The sequence below is a fragment of the Mercenaria mercenaria genome, chromosome 3 (assembly GCF_021730395.1).
Source record: "Mercenaria mercenaria strain notata chromosome 3, MADL_Memer_1, whole genome shotgun sequence".
Lineage (NCBI taxonomy): Eukaryota > Metazoa > Mollusca > Bivalvia > Venerida > Veneridae > Mercenaria > Mercenaria mercenaria.
Window position 1 is genome coordinate 39,829,653 of NC_069363.1, and position 17,739 is coordinate 39,847,391.

Below are 17,739 nucleotides of genomic sequence, written 5' to 3' on the forward strand. Positions count from 1 at the left end.
ATAGTCAAACCAAAGTGAAAGAAACGTCGTAGTTTATTTTTTTTCGGAATACTTGTTAAAGACGAAATATACGTCAACGGCTGAATGATTCTTTCACTTAAACTATATTTTTTGTAGATTTAATACGTGTAAAATTACCATGTTTCTATGATAAAGTTCATATACCTGATCAAAATACCTGCCATGTTTGGATACATTAATAAAGGATTAAGCATTTGTGCATGTTATCTTTGAGACAACAACGGATAAATGTCCACTTCTTCAAACAATGACTGCTATGTTATTTGTTTGTTAAGAACGTGATTTATAGAAATCTTCTTATCGAAATGCGTATTGCGCATGCGTAACAAGAAAATGTTGAAACAATTTCTATCTGGGTGTTTGACAGTTTATTTCAATAAACAGAGATAAGATATCAAAGAAGACACGAAAAAAGGAAATAATATGTGAATTTTGAATTAAATTGTATAATTATATATGAATAAGTGAAAATGGGGGCATCCGGATGTTGTGGGAAATTATTTGTTGGTCTGAATCTGCTTATGTGGGTAGGTAATTTTTGTATACTATCTATGTTTACTTTTAAAGAGTTCAAAGAATGTGTGTGAAGAATACAGATATCGCTGTCAACTAAGATCCGTGGTATGAAAGCTGATATGGTTCAGATAATAAATAATTTATAGTAAAACCGTGTTTAAACACTATTTATACATGATTGGTGGATATACGTCGGGTTTGCTATAAATCATTTCTTAAAAAAGTACGCCTAAGTTTCCGCTCTAAAAGTTTATCTAACTGAGGCCATTTCAGGAAAGTCATGTACAATATGTCAGATGTAGATTTATACTTCACAAGAGAATAAGATGTATAAAACGTGTAGTATTTAAAGAAAAATATAGTAAACATACATTTCTGTCGCCAGTCGGTATAGAACGAAGGGACATATTCTGAAAAAACTTGGATTTATACTTTATACGGATAAATGGCATTACTCCCGGTTTATCAAATGTGCAGAACTACCTTAACAGGAAAACAACAACAAAACATCGTAGATTGACTAAAATATAGTACAGTCTTTTTCTTACAATAGCTTTATATTGCGCTTCAATTTGCACGACTATATTTTACAGTATTCTGTTGCCTTCAGCTTATGCATATAGCTGAAAAAGAAATATGTTCATTAAGACGTATGATTGTCACATATTAGCTGTTTAATCAGAAGATATCGTTGATTATCTAAGTTTGAATTTTCAAGTACCACGAACATAATCTTGATTATGATGTCTGCTTCCCACATGCAGATATTTAGCCCATTTTTGATAACTCAGATTGAACTATAAGGATCTTATTTTATGTTTAAAATTTTAAGTTAATACCAGTTTGACATCATTTTTTACTTTGTAATATAAAGTGTCTCCGTATGATTCTTTCCACACTATACGGTAGTTCGAGAAAACATGAGCAGCGTTGGACATTTGCATGTGATCGATATATTGACTGCAAAGATTACTTCAGATTATTTGCAGACTCAAGATATCTCAGGAACTTCACCAGTTACTATCTTGTACTCAACGTTGCTTGTGTTGAAGTTCTGACATTTCCGCGTGCTGGCTAATGTTCCATAATTCTTCAAGCTGAAACATTCCGATTTTTTTTATGTTTGTTGTGCTGATATCTACGAGGTTAATACCGGTTGTTCACTTTACATATGAAAATTGAAAACAAATTTAGATACTTTGCCTAAAATGCAAAAAGAAAAAGGCTATACGAAGAATGTACATCAAATTCTGTTTAAGTGATCAACTCCTACGTCAATTCTGCAGGCACCTTTATTTATGTTACATAATTATTCTCATTACCATTAATAATTCACAATTTAGTTACATCAAATAATATTTCTGATCTCAATCTACGTTTGATAAATCAAACATTTAATTTCAATGGAATTAAAAATTAAAACATCAAATAAAGCAAACATGCTCTTATCCTAGCTTACATTTAATAACTAATCATATACTGAAAGTAATGCGCAACTATGAAACTTTACGTTCAGTCAATATAGATCTATAGCTTTGTTCGGAACGTCTGCAACAGACGTCATTTATGGTACTATAGAATCTGGTCCAGTTTTTTTCTCATGTGGAACATTCTAGCACATGATCTGTTTAGAGTACTGACAGTAGGCCGATTATTCTAAGGCAGTGGGGATCAATGTCATCGTCAAATTGCTTAAACATTCATTGATATCGGACTTAAAAAAAGACAAAGCAATATGTAACAAAATAGCAGCAATTGTATACAAAGTGATGTCACTGTTCATTCTTAATGCATTCATTTAGTTTTGTACAAAGTCCACTAAAGAGTAATAAAAATCGATAGGTCAATTCAACTGAAGCAATTGAATGTTCTGTCAATTACGTTTTGTCCAAAAAACAAAGCAAAAAAGCCAACAACAAAAACAAATAATCACTACTCAAGGTATGGCAAATTGTCCTTTTTTCTTGGTCCTTTCTGTTTACATGTCAGTTCGATTGTCTTTCCCCTTAACTTTTCTAATGGTTTTTTCTTGAATCTTTCAACTAACCTTAAAGTGAATTCAAGTTCCAAAAGTTTGATCAACACATAAAGGTGCCAAATAAATAGACTGTTTTGAATTGTTTGCAATATGTTCAAGATAGATAGTACAAACATTTACACAAACATACTACATATTCTGCAACATGAACATCAAACAAGCTCACATTCCTTAACCGTAAGGTCAGTGGTCTTAAGCAAACTTATTTTCGTCTTAATGTTTACCCGAGACATTTTAAGCAACGGCCTTATTGTTTCTGTGGTGTGATACTTTCTGACATTTCTAAATGTCACGTCTGTTACTCATCAGCCAACAGTATATAATTATCAGACGATTCGTTGACCACGGGATTTTCGTGACAAATTTTCGTGTCTAATTCTACCAACAACTCCTAGACGAGACGCTAGTAAATAAAATATTCATTAAGTAATAAAACAATGTTGTGACAGATATGTCCTGTGTTACAACACAGAATGGTATTCTTTTTACAGCAGATCACCACCACTACCATCAGAAATAAATAATTAACATAAAGAAAAGAACTTTTTGACTCATTACACAGATGAAGGCGCAACAATTTCAAATATAACCTGAGATCTGTCAATTCTTAGAACTTTGGCACAACAACCAATGCAATAAATCTACACAACTAATAGTCTTTTTTCTGTTTTTTTATCCCTTTTGTTCCGTTTTGTGAAACGTTAGTATGGGTAAATATTCATTTACATTAATTCACAGATGATCGGGTATCAGTTGCAGTAACAAAATGTTTGAATATTTATGGTTTAAGCATTTCTAATTGATCGATTCTTGCGCTGCAGAAAATAATGGTTATAAATCATTCCTCACTGTGTGATGGCATTTTATAAGTAATAAAATATTCATTATTACGTGTTTCGTTTTTCAGCTGATCGGATTCGGTGTAGTGGGTTACGGGGTGTGGATACTTATCACAACCGGAAACACAAGTAACTTCCTGTCTGGAACGCTGGTAAAAATTGATCATCTTGTATCAATTGTTCATATTTTAAGATGTATTAGACCCAAATTCATATTTGATAATATGAAAACTTATTTAATCCTTAACATGCTAGACACGATTACCAGTGTAGATCATGATCAGCCTGCACATCCGTGCAGTCTGATCATGATCTGCACTGTTTGCCATTCAGTTAGTTTCTATTTGGTAAACACCCCTATTAACAGTTAAAGGCACTGTCCAAATTGAAATATGGAAAGTTCGTCATAGAACTTTAGCAGAGTAAGGGTTAATAGTAACAATGTAAAAATAAGATTGACATGTTTGTTTGAATAAACAGTATCGTTTGTTAGGTCACCTTATTAATGTATGGCTTCGCACTGTAAAATAGATACTACTGCTAAAATAGGAAGTTTTGTTTAATCAATGACTGTTATTCATGATGTGAATGTAGCTCTACAAGTCCCATTAATTTATAAAATTCATTTGATGAAAGTTTTCTACATTCTAAGTTAGACCTTAATATAGTGAACAATGCGAATTGGATATCTTTCAGAAAAAATAGTTTTCGTTTTTGATTTCTTTTACTCTATTAACAAATAATGAAAAAGTTTATGCTAGCAACAAAAAGAGAAGAATCTTGTAAATAAATAAACATGAAAGATTTCTGGGTGTTTCATAACTTCAATTAGTTTTCTATGCAGTGTCTGAAATAACTTGAAATAGCTTGAAATTGGAGTCATAAAATTAATAATGCAATATGTTCAATGTGACAAAATTGAGCAGGTTTATTGGTGTATTTCTCGGGAATGATATTATTATTTGTTTCCTTTTTTTCAGATATTTACATATTCATTTTTGGGAATCGGAACACTGTTGGTCCTCACAGGTATGGATGAATAAAACATGCCCATTGTTATCAGTGTTGTGTTTTGCATATGCTCTCAACAATCACCTCTATAATCTCAGTGTACTGTTTAGTAAAAACACTAATACTCAGTTGAATTCATGTAGAATTACTTGCTACACTTTGAAAAGAATCGTACATTACAACATACAACATTCTATATGAAGAGAAAGTAGTGTATTCATCAGATTTTATTATTATACAAATGGTTGACGACATTTGCTATGACAAAAACTGATCATTAAAAATCGAGTAAAATCGAGTGCCTAAGTGAGTATTTTCTATAGTCTACATTTCTACATTTTCTAGGTTTACTGGGTTGTATAGGAGGCTGCTGTGAAAGTACATGTTGTCTGAAAGCCGTAAGTATTTGTTTAATATATATTGTGTTATGTCACATAATTGATTTACTATAATACACAACATAAAGGGACACATGTTCAGTCTTTTACTGACATGTACAATTTTTTAAGTTATGATTTAAGAATAAAATATTTAAAAAGTTTGATTACAGTGTTACGGCACGGTTACTATTATCATTCATAACAACTACAACAACAACAACAGTAGAAAAAACTAATAAACACAAATGGAGTATCAAAGTAGGCAACCTTTTTATATCTTCCGCAAAAACTATCAAGTTTTTTTTCTTCTTTTATTTAAAAGACGTCACGAGCTTTTAAATGACATCGATTAAGCACTTGAAAACTAAGATAAGTGACTCACATCTATCAAAATATTAGAATTTACAATGACACCGATGATCTGTTTAAGTACAAAATGCTGAAGATACTTATTTAAAACCATAGTGCAGTTTACACCCTGTGGAATGTTTGTCTTTTGAGCGAATATTTTTGCTGGGACTAAATGTTAATGTTTCTTTATGTTCTATAGCGGTACAAAGTCCTAATTCTTTAACTCATTGCACTAAGGCTTTATTCTGGTCTGCTAAATTATGATATCATAAATAATTTGGACTCCACTTCCTAAACATATAGGAAAACAACAGTAGTAAACCAGATCAAACAATAGATGCCTTGGTACAATCTATTTTTACAAAATCTACAATTTATATTGAACACTTAAGCCTTTATTTCAACATCAATGCAAACATTACTATCATCTTTACAGAGGTTAATTGTTTGTTCAACCTCGAGTAAAATCCTATTAAAATTTCATTTTAAGGGTTAAGTAACTCTTAAATATTCATCATCTCTAATTGAACTTAAACTTAATAGTTTCCGTCTTCAGTCACGTTACCGGCACTATCTAGTCTAAGGTGAATTGTTCCCGATAGTCGTCTTGCACAGATATTCTGCACGAATGTCGAAGTTTTTGCCACCGAGAAAATTATGTCGCTGAATTTCTCTTCCAGTACATTGGTATAATGACATTTATCCTGTTTGTGGACATTGGAGTCGCCATTGCTGGATACGTGGAGAAAGACAACGTAAGATAGGCTATAAGAAAAAGTATTTATAGGACAGTTAGGGTCGGGGAAGGGGGTGGAAATTACATAAATTCATCATGACGTAATTGCCGTCTGAGTGCGTTGTTCACTTTTTACGATATCCATGGAATTAGACAGGCTAATTTTATATTTGAAACATTAGTTTATACAATTTAAAGATGAAATATACTCAAATGTATACTATTACAGAACGCTATGTTATAACTTATTTAATTTTTGATATTTAACATACTTATCATATGCTATATACTTCATACTTGTATTTGATTGTTTACATCTGAAACTTGTAATTTTATTACATATTTATCATTCAGGTGCTGGATCTTACGGAGAAGCTTTGGGACGAGTTAAATGATGAAACGAAATTCCATATACAAAAAGAGGCAAATATTTCAATATTCACTTTTTTTTGTTATTTTCATATTTACATACTGATATTGCGAATAGTTTGTTCAGTGTGGGTAATAGTCTAAATATGTCATTTATATATTTGATGTACAAAGTTAAATATAGTATAAATGGCAGTAAATCTGCTTTAAAACATGGTACTGTAGAATGATTTAATTTCGTTGGAACATAATTTCGTGGTTTGGATCAAAATGACTATTTCTTGAGGATATAAATTTTGAACATAAACGAATGGGTATTTTATTTGTTCGTTGAAAATTAATTTCATGGATTGGCTCAACCGCGTAAAGGCACGAATATCAGTCCCTCACAAATAATACTAATTTTACAGTATCTATAATTTTAGTACCTCAATGTAACTAGTAATTGGAGAACAGTATTATTTCAAACAGAAGGTTTAAGGAACACAGTTAGCCTTGATACAAATCTACTTTTCACCTGTTCGCTAATAAGTGTCATCGCCCTAATCAGTCAGTATTGCCTGCATGTTTCAGTTGGAATGCTGCAGTTACAATGGCACTGACGAGTACACAACACTTCCAGACAGCTGCTCAAATGATCAGGGAACACAGTTTATGGTCTGTAAATTTTCAGATGGTTTCGTAGTTTCTCTCAGTACACCAAGACAATTAGTTTTATTAATTAGATTACGCTCATGACGTGCTTGAAAACCAGAGATTTCTGTTACCTCAGAATTGTCAGACAAACCGAATATTGTCAACAGCCCCCAAATGCTTCTTAGCATGTCTTGTAGCAAAGATTTATCATAATTACAGTGTCTTGAGTTCAGTTATTATTTTCAAGTGGACAGAATTGCAACAACAAGAATCTTAAGGTGAATGACGGCTATAAGTATACAAATATACATTTACATAAGCAGAGGAAACAAAAACAAATTATAACACGTTTAATAAAGAATAGTTTCCACATAAACCTTTAAATACAAACATTATTATTATTATTATTTACCAGATTTTTATAGCGCTCTTTTCATCTATAAAATAAACGTTCAAAAGCGCTCTTCTCAATATATTTTAACATTTTCCATGGCAATGTTTCAGACATTTTGCAAAGACGCCATGGAACTTTGGGTGAAAAACAACATCCCGATATGGGCTTCAATTGTAGGCGGTATAGGCTTTATACAGGTAGGCATTAAACGTTTGGTGACGTATTGTAGATACATCAAAAGAAGTTCATTTTTTAAGTTAACATAACCAGGCTGGAGTGAGTCTCAAGTATAGTTCATTGACAAATTTTGTGTAAATGCAAATATGTCATTCAAATTATCCTAAAAGCAAGAGACAGTCTAATGCCTCGATCCAGTATGGGTTATAACTGCTGTGCTTCCAACAGAATTTAGTGTTCTCATAACTGTAAAATAACATATTATTCTTTTTCAAATCAACGACTTGCATTTTCCCTTGTGGCCGTCGATTATTTTTACGTATTGGATACATTTTATTCTAGATTGCACGGTGCTACAATTTTGGTTTTAAAAACGATAAAAGCCGTTGACTACGGTGTTCCGTTTGGACCATCAAGATTTTTATTCTCGAAAATCGAAATCACGTAACTATACGATGATGAAAGTCGAAATCAAGATGGTGAAAGTCGAAACTACTATGTTGACAGTCGAACTTACGATGGTGAAAGTCGAAAGCGCGATGATGAACATGAAACCACGATGGTGAAAACGCGAAATGACATTGCGTTTTCATCATCGTGGTTTTGTGATTTCGACTTTCATCATCGTAGTTTTGAGTTGTCACTATCGTGATTTCGACTTTCATCATTGTAGTTTCGTGATTACGACATTCAAGATATGGGGTTCAGAAATAAAAATATCGATGGTCCGAACGGAACACAGTAGTTGACCGAGAAAAGTTTCAGAATGAATATCGAACGCTTGTCGCGATGTTTCAAGTCAGAATCGTGTCCGTCTGGTGACCATTTTTTTCCTGGAAAATTAAGTATAGAATTACAAGGTTATTTAACATTTTCTTGTTACATACGACAAATATCTGAGCTAATACTCATCTGAAAAACATATTAGACGATATGTTTCTTCGAATCGGTACACATACAAATATGTCTCAATATTAAACAGAAGCATTCTAAATAACATATTATCGCCTATGAAGGGAGCTGGTTTTCATCAGTGGATAAGCTTTATTCTCAAACTTAACCGATAAATTAGCACCAAGCTGACTCTTAAATATATGAGAAACTTTGTTTCTTCTTCAGATTTTGGCCATGATATCGTCTTGTATGACACTGAAAGCTGTGGAGGATTCGATGAGAGTTGGAAATTTGGAATAAAGATCCTTGATTGATAACACGGTGCTTACAGACTCTTAAATAACCTTTTTTTGACTTATGAATTCTACGCAACTTGTTAAGTTAAATTCTAGTTTCTATTGCCAAAATGTGTCTCTTACATCAGCAAATATGGTTCCCGACGGAATTGAAATAACACGTTCGTATCATTCAGAATGGCCCGCAGTGTAATATCAGGACTCGTAATTTCTTTTACTGTAGCTGACTTTCTCATTTTAGTGTGCGAAAAGATCGTTGTTTCTTTTCCAAAATCATTTATTGTACCCTTGTGGTATCTGTATTATTTTGTTTCTGGAGACGAGCATCAGTACGCAAGTAGAAACTCGTGTTGTTCCTTCAGTGCACTTTTTATTATTTAAATCAAACGGATATGAGATTTCGAGTATTTGAAAAGTCCATTTTACTATTTTTTTTATTTTGCAATGTAACTGCGCTGAAGTGCGGAAATGTGATTTATGAATAGACAGCTATAAACATTATCTGTTACTAGCGTATTTATTGTAAGTTAAGTAAAAAGTTTAAAGTAAAAACGTCATGCATTTTTAATTCGATTTCCACAAAATAAATAAATTGACATCAAAATACGAACGACTCGCGTGAGAAGGGAAATAATACAAGAATAGTGCTGCAAAGAGCGAGGAAGAGTTATTTCATACTTGTCTACATTTTGTGGAATCTTTATTACGGGGTGAATATTTTTTATGTTTTACGAACATTCTGTCCTTTGTTTAGATAGTGATATAAAGCTTTCATTCATGAGCATTCTTTATATGTTTAGCATGTCATATATATTTAGTTTCTGAGTGTGAAATCTATGATAATCCGTGTCTTATGTACTGATCAAGATGAATTGAGAACGATGCATCTTAAGTTTACATTCTGTCTCTTTTTTGTTGGTTTTTTGTTTTGTTTGGGGTTTAACGCCGTTTTTCAACAGTATTCTGTCTCAGATTCAGCTTAAAATAAAGGTTTGTGGACATTCCCATCTACGCTTAGCTTACAAGTGATACAAAAGTTTTGTGAAAATTGCCTGTGATACATATAAAACACTACTTTCCGTCCATTGTAAGTAATAAGCTCGTGTGAGCGTTCCATCCTGTTCTAACTTGGTATATAAAAATTTCGTCCAACGTTAATTTGTTATATAGTTCCTTTTTGTTATCATTGCATCCTTCGTTAAATTTGTAATAGAGTTAGTTTTTGTGAACATTCCGTCCTTTGTTAGATTTGTGATATAGTTAATTCATTTTTGTGAACTTTCCGTCCTTCGTTTAACTTGTACGTGAATATTCCGTCCTTCGTTAAATTTGTAATTTAGTTAGTTCTTGTGAACATTCCGTCCTTCGTTAAATTTGTAATTTAGTTTGTTCTTGTGAACAGGAAGTCCATCCTTCGTTTTGTTTGTAGTTTAATGCTTTGTGAACATTTCTAGCTATGTTAAGCCTTCAAGTGATCTTAAACTTGCCCGTCCCATGTTTAGCTTGTGACAGAAATCAATTCAATGTAATGTGTTTTAAAAGGTTTGTGTAAAATTGTGCTAGAATGTTGTTTTTATGTATTCTACCTTTGTTTGCAAGAAATTTGTTGTCTCTATATGGCATAAAATCAAAACACGTTATGACATTTGTTTGATTTTTCAACTCTTTATTGTTGCTTAAACTATTTTATTTGAATTTTTGGACATTAAAAGAGTAAATAGAATCTATTCAATGCTGTCAATTTAACCCAATTTATCCCGTGTAATTGATATAGCGCAGCAAATATTTTTTATCAGTCACGTACTGACAGATACATAAATCTCTTACACTGCATAGACTAAGGTACAACGGTTCATATTATATAATTCATGAGAATCGAAAACTTTATTTGATTGTATTTAAAAATGTCTTGTGGTCTGAGATTATACCTAATAAAATCCATAGCTGATCCTACTGATAACACAAAAAAAAGTTTATTAAACCTACCATTTCTTTTGAATTGCGACTAAATAATATATAAATATAGCTGCGAACAGTTTTATACGAAGCGGAATCAAACAACGCAATCAAATTTTGACGTAACGATTTTCATAGAAATTTAAAAAAAATTGCAATAACTTCAAAACATGCTTGTTTGATAAGGGCGATAGAGCAATAAACAAAACAAAGACGTAAATGCACTATGATGGCGCAATGATACGGTACGAAGACCCGTTATCAGCATTATACGTCTGACATACCGTCGTTCTTTCGACATACGTGCAAATTTTGCGAAGTATTATAGTTATCTTTCTCATTACGTTTTCTTTGCATTGTTTAATCACTCTTTCGTCCCTTCGATCCAAGGGTGAAATTACGACATCGCGATGTTAACATAGCACTTTTACATCGCATTGTCGTGCCATTACATTGTATCTTTGCACCGTATCATCGCAATGCTCCCCCTTTAACATTCTACTTGGCGAACAGGCGAAGCAACGATGGGCCTTACTGAACACCGCAGTTTTTGAATTGGTGCGTTTTTCATTATTGCATCAATGTCCACGTATGTGTTGATATAAGATACTTATCTACATTAACATTTGTTTTGTGTTTAGTAGGAGGGATTCTCCATTCCTATTTGCCTAGGCCCTTAGGGGTCATGAAGTCCGTTCAAAGTTCTTATTGCAAAAGAGTTCGGCTTTAGTCGGTGTCAGGGGGTGCGTTTCATTACATCTTATAACAGAATCATGTACAGACTCGATCAAATGGAGTCTGTTATTAGTTTGCTTTGCTTCCAAAGCGTCTTACTGATGTGTTTTGTTAATGTTTAATTTTGGAATTTAGTTAAGTGATGTTTCGCACAATTATCACAGAAATTTAGGGTACAAAAATCAAGACAACATAGCGACATACTCTTTCTAAAAATTTATACAAATATTTCATATAAACAAACAACAGTAAAACATGGCCGACTCGTACACCGTTGCTATCTCTCTACTCGTATCTCGTATGGTAATTGTTTTTTGGTATCAGTTGACTTATTGTAGTAATATAAACTTAATATGGCAAGAAATAACAAAAACACTGTAAAACAGCTATAGACGGAAATTAAAAACCACAGCGAACACGTGTACACTAATTTACTGCAGTCCCGTGTCCCTTCGTCATCTGCTTCTTCTTTCACGTGACTGTAAATTCCAAACGTCCATACCGAACCTGAAATGATGTATAAGAATGACCGTAAACTACTACTATAGTAATGTATGTATCTGTTAAATGATGCAGTTGAGCACCATCAACTTGTTCTCATGGAACTTATGTGGAAAATATGCCACGTTGACCACGAACATTTTAAAATACGTAGTACTTGGGCGTTGGACTGAGGACTGACGCCTGAAAATAACAATCGCCTATGCTTGTAAATCCCATATTGTACTCTTTGCATAAAAGTCAAATATACACGTCTTGGCCATTCCGGACCATGTGGATACAAGAATGACATATACACATACAGTTGAGTTTAGTTGTTATTACATTCCGGTCAGGTGCCAGTTGGTCAGGTAAAGTTTTTATTTCTAAAACTTCAATCTTATTCTTTAAAGTGTATATCTATTATTCATTACCTATCTCTTACTATAATGTTTACGGAACTAAGACATTTCCATCTGTTAAGGCTGGGAAAGCCTCGGAGATTGTTTAAATTATTTATGTAGGAACAAAGCTTGTTGTAAAAGAATATAGTCTAGGAACCTGCCTTTAAGTGTAGTGTACATTAGTATACATATTGGAAAATGAACTTTGAAACATAATCCTTGTGTATGGAATTGAAGACAAAACGAGATTTATTCCACATGCGAACTGAACTTTTTATAATACGTACCTGTTAAAGTCCAGAAAACTAGGAATATTGACAATATATCTGTACACGTGTCGAGGGTATTCCTTTCATTTTCCTCGTGTGAACGTCGGTTGCACGTGTTTATTACGTTAACAAATGTCTTAAGTATAACAGCAACACCTTCTAGCACCAGAAATAATGGCAGTTCTTGTTCGTATGGACACTCGTGAAATCTAACAACTCCTGAAAATAAAAAAAAAATGTGTGCTTTATTTAGATGTCACAAGTTCGATGTATTTTGTCTTTATCACCGATGCCGTATTCAAATGTGCAAATTATGCTTGTTATTATGAGTAAAGGTTTCTCAAATCTTTTTATCAGGACTGTCAAAAACTGGTCACTAAGATCAAATTATGAAAGTAATGTTTCCTACATTGAATGAAGATGAATGAATCAGAAGAAATCGTTTTTTTTTCTGGTCACTTAAAAGAACAGCGACTTTTAAAAAAACAACATTGTCTATGATTTTATTGTTTTTACATGTCATACCGAAGTTTTTTCATCCTGAACAACTTACCAATGATGAAAATGAATATTGCTACAACTGTCAACAAAGTCCTACATACAACAGCGGAAGCTGAAAAAAATAACGAACACAATCAGGTCAAGCAAAAAAAAGTTTTACATTAAAGATATTAAAAGACATAAATTTTAAGGTGTATACGTCATGTTAAAACATACGCACGTATAAAAAATTAGACTCAATAAAAAAGAACACACAACAGCGATAAAATGTCATATTTCTATAAATATAAAGATACCGACGCAATGCGTGTAGTGAAACATGCTAGTATGCTTTTTTTTTTTGGCTAACTGGGCCTTGTTTTTAATTGGGTTAATTTGCCACGAGGTGTATGTTGGTTAATAATTTGTCATGGCGACTGATGTAAAAACACAAAAGAAAAAAGTACCAAGCTGATAAAGTGTTTCATGTTTTTCTTATTTTATTTGAAATATTAGATAATTTTACAGCAATTAATTTGCTTTACTGCCCCAACAGACACGACGGTCTTGAGAATGAAAATGTAAATTGAGAAAAGACCTCAACAAATTCAAACTACTTACAGGAGTTTCGAAAAACTACAAGGACATGTGATAAATAGCTAGATAGATGGTCTTCCTGAGAAACAGCTGCTTGTATTGCTAATAGAATGGAAGTCTCGTGCTGTTTCGGGAATGCTGGAAAAGACAAAACATTATGTAATGCAAACATGTTTATAATAACATTATGACTCTCCTGTAGATGAACATGGTTATGTAAAACAGTTTCCTAAAGCAATTTACTTGGACATGAAAAGACAAAATACTGAACTATAGTGCAGGAAAAAAAGTACCGGCCGCTCGGACGTTCTCAGTGACGTGAACCATGCGGACCTCCTATGAGCTGCTGATACTTGATTTTTTTTATATGGATGTCATAGGACGAAATAATGTCATTTACATGAAACATGACTATAACGTCATTAATTACCTATTTTATACTTCCAGGAACATATTGTATTAAAACTTTACATAATAGTCATTAGTAGCCAGTATTCAGTTCGTAAGCCGTAACATTACTATCGTAAGTGGTATCACTTGTTATACTAATTATCTTCCTTGGTCCTTCCCATGAAACCCGTCATCATTTTTAGTTTTTAGTTTAGTTTTCTTTCATTTGAATATTAAGGAACAATTTAAAGTGATTTTATTGATAAATAACCGTATAGTTTTCGTTTTATTATGGGCCTGTTATCTATACACCTCTATATTTTCATGATGCATGGATGCTTTGGAATTTCCGTTGCTATGACAACACAAATAACATTTATATTAAATATATGGTAGAATATGATTTGCCTTAGATAACTGTATTGCAATATACTTGTTTCCTGTTTCTGCGTGAACATAAGAAAAACGATAATTTTCCAGTATTTTAAACTACTTATTATGCAATAATTATATCATGTCAATAATACAGGTATTCTCATGGAACGGCCCATGTATATTTACAGCGTCACTCTCATATACAGAAGCCAGATAAACCAAATAGCCCTGTGACATGAAGCGAACTCGAGACCGTGCATAAAACACTAGATTGAAATGAAATACAAGTACAATGCTAGCTCAGTTAAATCATACGTTTTTGTAAAGAGGTCATGCATAGGTCGTCCGGTCATATTAGCTTTAATAATCGCGTATTAGATAACCTGAGCACAAAGTGTACAACAGTGAGCTATTGTTACCGCCCTGTCCTCCATTGTCCACCTTCCGTCGTCTGCCAAATATTTTACCGTCTGCCAAACGTTTTACACAGTGGAGGACCTCATTTATTTAACATTTGTTAAGAAAATTAGAGCGAATGTATATGAATTTAGGATCATTAATGGGCAAAACTGCTCGATATGAGACCCAGAGCATTAAATGACCCTTACTTAGTTAAAGGTTTCATTTTTCGCATTATTAGCATAAGGCTACAGTCCTTGGCCGTTCTTCGTGAAATAAACAAAATATATATTGCTATATGATATCGGGTATGCTCGAGAATGGCAAGATTTCTCTAACAATGCTAGTGTTATGGTCCTTACATTTGTTTAAACTGCAAATTTATACATTATCAAAATCACTGGAGATTTATTTCTTGATCGATTTTAAGTGAAACTTGTAAGATCGTGGTAACGTTTGATAATATAGATTTAGCACTTTTCTTTCTCGATTGCTCGAATAAAGCCATAACCACTACCTTAAATAATTTATAGTAGCATCTTTCACATTGTTGACACATTACAGGGAATATTTCTTAAACAATCATCTTGAAGTTTACAATGACTGTACATAGGCACATAATGTCCTATAAGTTTGCATATGGACAAGATTGTTTTAAAAGTTCCATTTGGATTTGTAGAAATGTTTATTTTTTCAGGCAGTTTACATAGCTGAGGCCACATCTCGTAAGTCATCTTAATAAATCCTATTCAGAATCTATATATCTAACAGATCTCGAAAATATTCGATAATGGACCAAACGGCTTTAATAACACCAGAGTTATAACCCTTGAAGTATTACACTAGAGGCAGTGATCACAAAATGTACACCAATGTTGCCTCCTCAGTATCACCAGAATATTGTGAAAATACTCATGTTTCAAACTATAATTACATTTGATATCTCATACAGTTAAACTTACACAGGCTGAATGTAGTCACACGTATTTTAAGTCATTAAGTAGCTAGGGGCGTAGGGGCGCTGGAGGTGTTGCAGATTTCATTACCCATCATGAACAGATTCAGTCATACCAAGTGATTCAGTTAAACCAAAACCGAGTCTGCTATTGTTTTACTTGTTTGCGTTATGTGCTTCCAAAGGATCTTCTTGTAGTTTGTTATACTTGTATAGTATTCAGGTCAGCGATATCAAAATAAAATGATAATAACCCTCACGAGTGTTAAAATCTTAATGACCATTTGAATGTTAACTGCTATACCCCGTTTAAAGTGCAAATCTTTTTTACAGTCACATACATCTTAAATTGCAATACATGTGAGCCATACTTGTATCTATCATTGATTTAGGATCTCTTTGATTTTCACCTGTGTATCACTATTGAAAACTAGACTATAGAAAGTGTCAATAATTCATTGCACGAGGCCGCGAGAGCTTAAGTTGATGTAAAACCACACACAGTTTTGACTTTTGTAATAAATGAAATAATTGTATTGGCGTTATTTTTAACCTTACAGTGGTTTTATTACTACAAGTTACGCATCCCTTGCCTTTAAAAGCACATTTTGTATCTTCAACCGTGAAAAGTTTAAGACTAATGATCACACATTGAACAGCAAAATCACCAGTAAGTTTATCGTTCCAACCAAGGAATGTCCCTTATCGTTTACATTTTGCTCAGCGGATCTTGTGTACTTTTTTGAGCAAACAAATTGAAAGTATGATAAAGTTAAACTGTGATTCATATTAAAATCTTTATAAATAATGTGTTTGAAGTACTTTTCAATATGAATCTAACACACATTATTTGATCTAAAAACGAAAGAAACCCTTTTTACATTGTCAGCTGTTCTTATATCATTGTCTATATTATGTGCTAATTTTATGAAACTGCACGACAGCACAATTTAAAAATCTAGGAAAACAAAATAAGTCTAAAAATCTATGCAAACAAAACCAGTCAGATGTCTATGTAAACAAAAAAAATCTGAAAATATAAGTAGAAGATGGAATCTGGAAGTCTAGGTAAACAAAACAAGTCTGAAAGACCTGGTAAACAAAATAAATTTTACAGTCCAGATAATCAAAACAAATCTGAAAATGAGTATAGGGTATACAAAAATGTAATGCAAAAATACCTGAAGATTTAGTTCCCTCGTCAAAGCTATCCGTATCTGCCGAACACTCATCCGAAAGCAAGTCTGCATTTATATCAACTAAACTTTCTTTCTCATTTGTATACATTATTTCTTTCTACTGTTGCTTTATATATTAAGACAAATCCTAAAATTTGCCAAATTTAGGTGTTTTCTCTTCTTAAAACACGACAATTGATTACAATTTACATCATGAATCATCTAATAATTCATTTTCTTCCGTGTTAAACACATTAAGTAAACCTCTCGTTAACATGTGCACTTTCTTCTTTAGCCGTAGGCAATATGGCTGAAACTTTTGATCAAATATTCCATCCTTTTATCATATATTTTCATATATTTTTTTCCGTCTAGCCTGATAAATATCCCTTAAGGTTTATGTGTTGTAAATGGTACACATGTGTACTACGCAATCCGCCTTGTTTGTTTACAATCCATGAAAAGAGTCATGCATGATCGCATTAAACTACGTACTCCGTTCATGAATATGGTTTGAACAGATAACGATTTAAATTTCAGATTTTATCAAAACCAATTAAAGACTGGTTTAAAGATTTGGATTTCAGCTCGACAGGATCGGATATCACGCAGTGGTTGATAAAGTTTCCTTATTATAATCCTTATTATCGGTCCGCAGACGACAAATTCAAGATGTATAATAGTGTTTAATGTAAAATCAGCAAAATAAATAACATCAACTCAATGCTTTATTGCAATATGATGAAAACAACTGTCAAAACTGCTACAAACAACCACCTATCTCTTCAGATCTTAAATAAGCTTGTGATTAATGACAACCTGCAGAAGAAGAAGAAGAAGAAAATTTGTTTATTAAAGTGACA

General features: G+C 32.8%; 2 protein-coding genes across 2 annotated transcripts; one reads left to right on the forward strand and one right to left on the reverse strand.

Moving 5' to 3' along the window:
• The first annotated feature begins 339 nt into the window (after nucleotides 1–339).
• LOC123525001 (CD9 antigen-like) lies at nucleotides 340–10,381 on the forward strand. Its single transcript, XM_045303673.2, has 9 exons — nucleotides 340–548; nucleotides 3,483–3,566; nucleotides 4,395–4,443; nucleotides 4,771–4,823; nucleotides 5,837–5,911; nucleotides 6,247–6,315; nucleotides 6,835–6,918; nucleotides 7,402–7,488; nucleotides 8,588–10,381. The coding sequence occupies exons 1-9, from the start codon at nucleotides 492–494 to the stop codon at nucleotides 8,660–8,662; spliced, it is 633 nt and encodes a 210-aa protein (XP_045159608.2). The 5' UTR covers nucleotides 340–491; the 3' UTR covers nucleotides 8,663–10,381.
• A 1,172-nt stretch (nucleotides 10,382–11,553) lies between these two features.
• Nucleotides 11,554–17,521, reverse strand: LOC123525000 (uncharacterized). The gene is made up of 5 exons (XM_045303672.2): nucleotides 16,880–17,521; nucleotides 13,604–13,717; nucleotides 13,056–13,115; nucleotides 12,521–12,721; nucleotides 11,554–11,856 (listed from the first exon to the last, which is right to left on the reverse strand). Exons 1-5 carry the CDS (start codon nucleotides 16,983–16,985, stop codon nucleotides 11,627–11,629), a joined length of 711 nt encoding a protein of 236 aa, XP_045159607.2. The 5' UTR covers nucleotides 16,986–17,521; the 3' UTR covers nucleotides 11,554–11,626.
• Between the last annotated feature and the right edge of the window lie 218 nt (nucleotides 17,522–17,739).

Excerpts from the sequence above, each read along its gene's own strand:
- LOC123525000 (XM_045303672.2), bottom strand. The coding sequence starts at position 16,985 with ATGTATACAAATGAGAAAGAAAGTTTAGTTGATATAAATGCAGACTTG. Across the intron at positions 13,718-16,879 it reads CGAGGGAACTAAATCTTCAG|CATTCCCGAAACAGCACGAG; the intron begins GTATTTTTGCAT and ends TGTCTTTTCCAG. Across the intron at positions 13,116-13,603 it reads TGTAGTTTTTCGAAACTCCT|CTTCCGCTGTTGTATGTAGG; the intron begins GTAAGTAGTTTG and ends TATTTTTTTCAG.
- LOC123525001 (XM_045303673.2), top strand. The coding sequence starts at position 492 with ATGGGGGCATCCGGATGTTGTGGGAAATTATTTGTTGGTCTGAATCTG. Across the intron at positions 3,567-4,394 it reads ACTTCCTGTCTGGAACGCTG|ATATTTACATATTCATTTTT; the intron begins GTAAAAATTGAT and ends CCTTTTTTTCAG. Across the intron at positions 6,919-7,401 it reads ATCAGGGAACACAGTTTATG|ACATTTTGCAAAGACGCCAT; the intron begins GTCTGTAAATTT and ends GCAATGTTTCAG.